An 8758-nucleotide genomic window follows, 5' to 3' on the forward strand; every position below is an offset into this window, starting at 1 on the left:
ACCAATAGATTCTCATATATCTTTGGTTCAAGGGTTTATAGTTCATGCTCTTGGAATACTCCTAATATTCGGAAATGGATGAAGGTGGCAAACTCCCAGTCAGTTATAGACTTACCTCCCTCCAATAAGTAAGTCTATCCTAATGTTAAGACCGAAGGTTTGTTTCGTATGTGAACAAATGACAAATTTGTAACTAATCTGTATTTTTCATAACTAACAAACCTGAGGTCTTAACAGTTAATGGCCCACCTCGAACCACCCCTCTAGCAGTCTAAACTGGGTTAGAACTGTAACTGGTGGGTCATGGGACGCCTAGGGCATTCTGGGTAATACATGCCCCGTGACCTGGTATAGATGCCAATAGTCCCTGGATCTCACAAGTTTAATTTTAATTCTACCGGTTTCCAGCTTGGCGCTAGAAAGTCCTACTGTGAAGACCTCAGGTTTGTTAGTTATGAAAAATACAAATTAGTTACAAATCTTTCATTTTTAGTTATATTAAGAAGAAAAATGGGGAATGTGGTATATGTATATCTAACTGGTTAGATGTTATTCAAATCTTTGGTTAACAAAATATGGACTTCCAGAAATTTAGGGGGCTCATTCAACGACCCCCCTCGGTACAAGCCTGACCCCTCATGTTAACTTTTCCTCTTCTTTAGTCTTTGTTATGTAATCCAATGTATTCTATTTACATAAACTCTTTACTCTATTGTATTACTCTGTTCACTTCCTTTACTAATTATGAATGTTCTTTGCTCTCCTAATCTTATGTATTTTGAAAATCTTATTTTTCTTGCCATATATTTATCTCCAGGTATTTGACATTATGCTATTATAATTAATACATACATGGTTTAATGAATCTATTGAGCTAAAATTCGTAGCTCTCCTAGAACTTTTCAACAAAAGAATACTGCAACTATATTTGTGAAGTCAGACTCATGGTTTTATGATCATAACTATAATATTTCACTGATTTAGGTTTCTCAGATTGAAAATCTCTTCTGAAACCCCAGAATCTAATAGTGACAGAAGATAACCTGAACCTGGAAATAGTGTTTTGTTATTCACATTTGAAATTTCCATAGTACGTATTTACTTTTATTTCAGGTAGATAAGCGGAATATGAAACAATTAGAGTGAAGGCTTGTACGTATTTCAGAAAGCACTGAGATTGTTATAAGAAAATTAAGTTACAGGCAGTCCCTGGTTTTCGGCGGGGGTTCCGTTCCCAGGGGTGTGCCAATAAGCGAAAACTGCCATTAACCCTTAAACGCTAAGGGGTATAATAAAAATCTTCTCCCGTATGCCGAGGGAGTCTCGAAGCGAGCGCCGAAGCGGAAAAAATATTTTCTTCAAAAAATCACAGCGCGCTTAGTTTTCAAGATTAAGAGTTCATTTTTGGCTCCTTTTTTGTCATTGCCTGAAGTTTAGTATGCAACCATCAGAAATGAAAAAAAATATCATTATCATATATAAATAATGCGATATATGATAGCGCGAAAACAAAATTTCATATATAATTGTATTCAAATCGCGCTGTGAGCAAAACGGTTAAAGCTAACAAGTTACTTTTTTTCGTTGTATTGTACACTAAATTGCAATCATTTTGGTATATAACACATTGTAAAACGATCAAAGCAACACAGACAAAATATTATCACAAAATGATGCATGAATTCGTAACGCGCGGACGTAAAATTTTTTTTATTCAAAAATTCACCATAAATCTAAATATTGTTCTAGAGACTTCCAATTTGTTTCAAAATGAAGATAAATGATTGAATATTACTAGACTGTAAGAGTCTTAGCTGACAATTGCAGTTTTCGACCATTTCGAATGAGTTAAAGTTGACCGAAAGTCGAATTTTTTTATATATTTTTTGTATATGCAAATATTTCGAAAATAAGAAAAGCTACAACCTTCAATTATTTTTTGTTGTATTCTACATGAAATTGCACACATTTTCATATATAAAACTCTATGAAACGCGTATATCAAATGGAGCAAATATTCCGAGAATGCGACGTACGCATTTCGGAGATTTGCGGTGGAGGGAAGGAAAGTTTTTTTTAAATTCACCATAAATCTAAATATTGTGCTAGAGGCTTTGAATTTGTTTCAAAATGAAGATAAATGACTGAATATTACTAGACTGTAAGAGTTTTAGCTTATAATTGCGTTTTTCGACCATTTTGGTAGAGTCAAAGTTGACCGAACATGTTTTTTTTTCTATTTATCATGATTTATATGCAAATATTTCGAAAATGAGGAAAGCTACAACCTTCAATTATTTTTAGTTGTATTCTATATAAAATTGCGCACATTTTCATATGTATAACTTTATGTAACGGCTAATTTAAAATGGTGCAAACATTACGACAATCGCACGTATGATTTTTTCAGAAGAGTTACCGTGCGATAAGAAAGAAATCGCACTTGCGCCTCTGCGTAATGATTGTAAACAAAACAATGCCTTGATCCGTGAGCTACCAGCATACCCCAAGGCGTGTGATTCAAAAGTTTTAGGCTGGTAGGCCTATAAGTATTTTTCCGCGAATTTAAAAAAAAAATGTTCTATGTCGACGTAAATTACGTCCAGTCGGTACCCGACAGACAATTTATCTCGACATAAAATACGTCCAATAGGCGTTTAAGGGTTAACCAAAACTCAGTGATTTATGGCGCTGATAACCGGAACTTGTCCCGTTATGGCTCTCATAGATCACTGATTTTATGGCGCTAGACAAGCCCTATAAAACCAGATCGCCAATAACCGGAGACTGCCTGTATTTAAGATTGAATATTCTTTTCCAGGTTGGGTCGCGCAATTCTTCGATCAGTGGTAAAGAATTTCTCTCTCACTTTTCTCTTTCCTATTTGCTTCTTCTTATTTTCTTTCCAACATAATAGAACTGTTTATGATATAATTGCGGGCTCTATTGTTGTTGAGGAGCAAGCAGTTGTCAGGCGGAGAAATGGGAATGATGGTTAAACATAGAATATTGTATAGTAGTTCAGATAATGTATACCACATGTTGGGTTTATGGTGCTCCCCAGGGCTTTTTAGCTGATGACATTGATGATTACCTTGAAAATTTTAATATCTTTGACAAAGTGTTTCCCTCTGAAAATAATGTACATACAATTCTTTGTAATCTTCTAGACAAACAGGGTTCAATAATGTTCAAACCAAACCATGACCTATAGCATATGTATGAGCTGTTGATCCCCTTCACTGAAGCTAATTTGTATATTTTGATGTGATATATAATTTCTCAAAACACATTTTACTAATGTGTGAGTGAAAAAACTAATGAAGAGAATTTGTAAATATGTATTTGTGATAAAAGGATTTTTCTGCTAGCGTTTTTATTCAGCTTATGTACTTGATCAAGAGGATTTTTAAGTTTTGTTTGACTTTAGGTAAAGTTTAATATGAAATACATTGCTTGTATATATGTATTCCCTTTGACTATGTTAATTTTATTCTGTTTTAAGTGTATGCGGGGCTGGCAGATATTATATTGTAAAGTCATAAAAAAAGTTGTATTGTATTAAAGCATATGAAAATGCATTTATTTTAGCTTTGAATATGCAGCTGGAATTTACATTTTTTAAGTTATGAAAATGAAGGCTATAGTAGTATCATGTTCTGGTTCTACTTTCTTGGCTCTAGCAATATGAACCATGTAAACATGCATTTGAATAATACTTGTAGTTTTCAAAATTATTTTTACAGCTATTATTTTTACATATATAGTTTTTCATTTGTAACATCCAAACCTGACAGGTAAATTTTCTTGTACCCCTGCTTGGTTGGATCAGAGAATTACTGCAACTTGTTAAAATATCTTAAGTTGTCAATGTATACAGCTTCAGTAACTCATGGAATGAAAAAACTCATTCTTAGATAATCCATATTTTTATTAATCAAAGCCTGATTTTCTGTTGTGGTGATGTCTGAAAAAGGAAGATATTTCTGAAAGTAATGCCAGCAGAGTTTTTCAGAAAGGTCAGTCCTTTTAACTCTTTAAAGCTGTTTAGTAGTTTGAGTGTGTATTTCATTATGTGGAATACACTGCTGAAATTTCAAGCATAACTTCCAGTAAAACCTTTAAAATTAAGTTTGATTATATAGCATAAGTTCTGTGTTTAGCACCCAACTTTGAAATTATGGTGTTGTTAGCTCACAGTGTGAATTTTAGGGAATATTAAAGCTCATTTTGATCAGTGTTTTACAGTTTTAAGAATGTTGTTTACAGTTGTGTTTTGTTATAATAGTATTTTCACTTGTTCAGCTTAAATGCATTACTATTCATAGGATTTTTTTAAAATATGGAAAAGTTGCTAGAATTGTGTAAATGTTTACAGTTCTGTATTGATCATCAAATGACTTATTGTTAAATGTTTTGGTTTGCTTCGTAATAAATTTTAACCCTTTGTAATTTATAAGTCTTTATTAAGAATATATATGCACACAAAAACTTTAAATATTCATCACAGTTCTGCTTCTATATTTTCAAGGAGCATCTATAACATTTTTAAGCAATTATATGTGAAAATAATGTACAATATTTTTTTATGAAATGATCAGGTTAATCAAAGTCAGCATTCCTTCATCTGAGGTTGTTGTAGTGGAAATATTTGTAGGGGAGTTTGATGATTCCAAGTTTTCTCACTTTAGTAAATCTTACATATTTATGATGTAATAGAGAAATTTTTCTATAATGTATATATATAAATAACTTGTTTGTTTGAATTCTAGTACATTGAGGTACATATTACTATAGCATGCCAACCAACTCTTGCAGCTTGTGCTAAAAAATAGTCTGTATTATTTCTAGAGCTACACGTATAATATCTGTGTGTTGTTTGTACCAATCTAGCATCTGAGTTTAATGTTTTGAAGGTGACTGCAAACTTACTGAGAATTTGTAGGGTGATTATCCAGCTGTTAATGTGCATTTTTTGTTAGATTTTGACCGTACTGGGAGTCTCTGGGTTACATTGGGGGTTCCATTTTGGGGTTCTGCTCCTATGCCATGACATAAGCAGAAAAACGGTATAACCCGAGACGTCATCAAAAATTGTAAAAAAAAAGCCCTACTTTTAAGCCTTTGAGTATCTTGAAAACTATATAACCTGAATTTTGATTGAACTTTTTTTAAAAGGCCCCCAAATGTTGACCATTCTGCCATTTTGGAGCCATATTATAATTCCAGTCTTCTGTTGGACTGGCGACATGAACCTGGAACCTGCGCTATAACCTGGGAAATAATTTTTGATGAATGTATTTGAAGAGGGACAACCTCAGAACAACACAAGCTGATTCAGATGTAACCCAGGGACTACCTCAGTGGCATAGTTGGTATGGTGTTTGCTTCCCACCTCGGTGGTCGCGGGTTCGATTCTCGGCCATTCCATTGAGGAGTGAGAGATGTGTATTTCTGGTGATAGAAGTTCACTCTCGACGTGGTTCGGAAGTCACGCAAAGCCGTTGGTCCCGTTGCTGAATAACCACTGGTTCCTTGCAACTTAAAAACACCAAACAAACAAACCCAGGGACTGCCTGTACATAAGATAAGCAAGAGCTATTAAGTTTATAATGCACATTCGACTGATGTAAGCTGTTATGAAAAACAAAAACTTAAAACCTTGATATAGTTTCTCTTTTTATAGAAGTATTTCGTTAAACCCTTTCCCACATACGTATATAGTTGTACAGTTAATGACAGCATAAATATCTTACTCAAAGTATTGCTGGCAGAAAAAGTTCACAACATTGTAAATATTATTATTATTATTATTATTATTATTTATTTATTTTTTATCAGACTAATCAGTTAATAATACTACTCAACTCTCATAGAACTGGCCAATAAGTACATAATACAATTTTATTATGAGGACTTGCATGAATGCAAATTAAAACACCACACATGTATTATCTACCATAGACAAAGGAAGCAATCTATTCACAGTTTACAAAATGTACTTATGGAGCATTAGGGAGTCTGGATAAACCTGATCTCAGTAGCTTTGTATTTGTCTGTTGATCCCATTGGGATGCAGTTGCCACCCTGAATGTAGATGCAGATTTGTACATTTTTATATTTTCCTTTCTATACTGTATTCTGTGAAGGTAGCTTAGCTCATTTAGTATCTGTCTGTTTTTTTCTTAATTCTTTATAGTTCTTCTGATAATAGACTTGATGTGCATGTTATTCACAGTATGAATTTTGCCATTTTGTTGCAATTGCTTGCACCATGGTATTCTTGCCTTCATCAATTGATAGGTCAAATGTTGGGTTGTTCTTGTAATTGTAAACTTCTCTGTGAGATCCTTGAATCTAGACATTGTCTCATGACAGCCCCTATGCTTATAAGGACATATTTTACTTTAGGCAATCTGGATTTTTTAAAACTAATTTTAATGCCATTGTTGATTTAGTCAACTTTTAGACACACATTTACAAACTTCGTAATTTATGTGTTGGAAGATATCTGTGTGATTTAGAGATAAAGTGTCATTTTCTATCTTGGGTACGCATGAAAAAGGACATAAGAAAAGTAACCAGAACTTCAGGTCATACACAGTTACGGTGTATTATGTATCTGTTGTTTTGTAGACATTAGGTTGGTTGTGAAACTTTGGCATTAGTTCACCGTTAACATAACAATAGTGAAGCTTTCTCTATAGAAATGCCTTTTCAACAGCAGATTAATATGGATTAGGCTAGGAGAGGTAGCAATAAAGTTTGATCCATGTGAAAATTTACCAAATGTTGTCAATAGCATTTGTTGCAAGGGGAATTGCCATTTTAGATAGGGTACGTTTAAAGTTCACAAAAGGGACATGTCCAAGACTTCACTATTCATTGTGGATGAAGTTAGAACATTAGCTTAAACTTTGTTTACAGTTAATGTCATATTGCATTCTTTGTTCTCTGCATAAATAAACAGTGGCATGTGAAGGAAAGGAAGTTGATGCTTATTTATTAATGATGGCTACTTTCCCATTGTTAGTCCTCTGTCTTTGGCAGGTGAAGCATGTGCAAAATATGAGTTTTGTATGAAACTTTTCTCTATAATTTCTTGCATTGTAGAACTGGATTTGCTAAACATTTTATTTTTGGGTTTGGGGTTCTTTGAAATAACTAGTTGAAGTAGTAGTTCTTTGATTTTAGAAAAAGTATCTTTTTTTTTCCTCTCAATTTTCATGTGTGTGGGAAGGTTGTATTAAATTATTGTAGTTTTGTTATTCAGAGTTGTTTAGTGATTAACACAAAGTTGTAATGTAATATATTTTGTGAATGTTTTGTCGAACCTACAAGTCTAGATTATTTTCGAATCCACTATGTCTAGGATATACCATTGGACTTCTCTAGACATACATGTTCTCTTTGATCAGTATTAATTTACTATTCACATTAGCAAGGATCAGTTTATTGAAATTACATATTATATCTTTTATAACAAAGGTAGAACCAAAGTTACCAATTCGAAATGAAAATAGCACCAATTTCAGCTTGTACTCTTAAGAGAGAAGGGATTTATATTTTGCAATACTGTATATCCTCATGATTATTTATTAACTATTGTTTTGAATAATGAATGACTTTGGAGTCTTTAGAAGTCTAGGAAGGTCTTTCCAGGTGGACTAAGTAAGAATAAGGAAAGTGCACTAATAGTGCAAAGGAGGCACTAGTCATGTTATCTGTAGTTTTTGTGACTTCTGTGTAGGTGAAGAAATAGTTAATTAACAAGTAGTTTATCAGTTCCAAGTTGTGAACATACGATATTTATTTCCCATCATGAAAACTGATGTTATGGGTTTAAGTATTTCCCATTGTAATCGAATAACTAGAAAATAACTGTATCCCTGTAAGAGGAAGTGAAAATTGGAGCAATTGTAAATGATGTACAGATCAGTTAATTTTTTTTTTTTTTTTTGTGTCCAACTGTTCACCTCTATATATGTAATGTAAGTGAACTTTATCACTAATTTATGTTAATCTGCACCAGTTTTTTATCAAGAACAATGATGTTTTGTACTTAAGATCATTATATTGTATGCAGATTTCATATCTAGCCTTTGTTATAGATTATAGTATACATGGTAAATATTTCCAGAAATTTTAATAAATATTTTTAAATAATGTTTCTTTAAATTCCTGTACTTTGGAGAATTTTCTATGTTTTAAATGATAAAGGGGATACATAACCTTGAAATATATTTATACCTCGGGTAACATTTTGTCCGAGGAAAAAATCCTCTCAGTTAACAGACTTTTGATCAATTTAAGGTTGAACAAAGATGACCAGCTAAATCATGTTGGATGGGGTGTGTGCATTTATGCAGTACCCAGGTGAAATGAAGAGGAAGCACTCAATTGAACTAGTTGCTCAGTAAACTACTCCACTAAACTGTTATGTGTTTATTATTTATGGTCCCCCTCATTATGGGACCACCTTGACGTGGTGAGGGGGCTCTCGAACTTCAGGAATCTTCCCAGGTTCGAACCCAAGAGTCCCATATGACATTATATATTTTCGAATTAACTTCTGTGGACTTTTCCATTTTTGCCAAAATTTTTGAAAGCAAATGAATGAGAAAACATATCATGGCTTAACGTGGAGTTAAATCCGAAGCTAAATAAGGAGAACTGTGGTAGATCCATCATCTACCCGACAATGTTTGGACCTGTTTTTCAGGCAGAACTATTCTGTGGAGCTGGACCACGGATTCTA

General features: G+C 33.2%; 1 protein-coding gene across 4 annotated transcripts in view; it reads left to right on the forward strand.

Moving 5' to 3' along the window:
* LOC135216800 (protein FAM8A1-like) overlaps positions 1-8166 on the forward strand; it is a 121173-nt gene extending 113007 nt beyond the window's left edge. For all 4 annotated transcript variants that reach the window (XM_064252288.1, XM_064252289.1, XM_064252290.1 and 1 more), the window contains exon 8: positions 2822-8166. In XM_064252288.1, coding sequence (XP_064108358.1) covers positions 2822-2999 — 178 coding nt within the window. In that variant the 3' untranslated portion in view covers positions 3000-8166. The remainder of the gene's footprint in view (positions 1-2821) is intronic.
* The last annotated feature ends 592 nt before the right edge of the window (positions 8167-8758 follow it).

The sequence above is a fragment of the Macrobrachium nipponense genome, chromosome 6 (genome assembly GCF_015104395.2).
Source record: "Macrobrachium nipponense isolate FS-2020 chromosome 6, ASM1510439v2, whole genome shotgun sequence".
Classification (NCBI taxonomy): Eukaryota; Metazoa; Arthropoda; class Malacostraca; order Decapoda; family Palaemonidae; genus Macrobrachium; species Macrobrachium nipponense.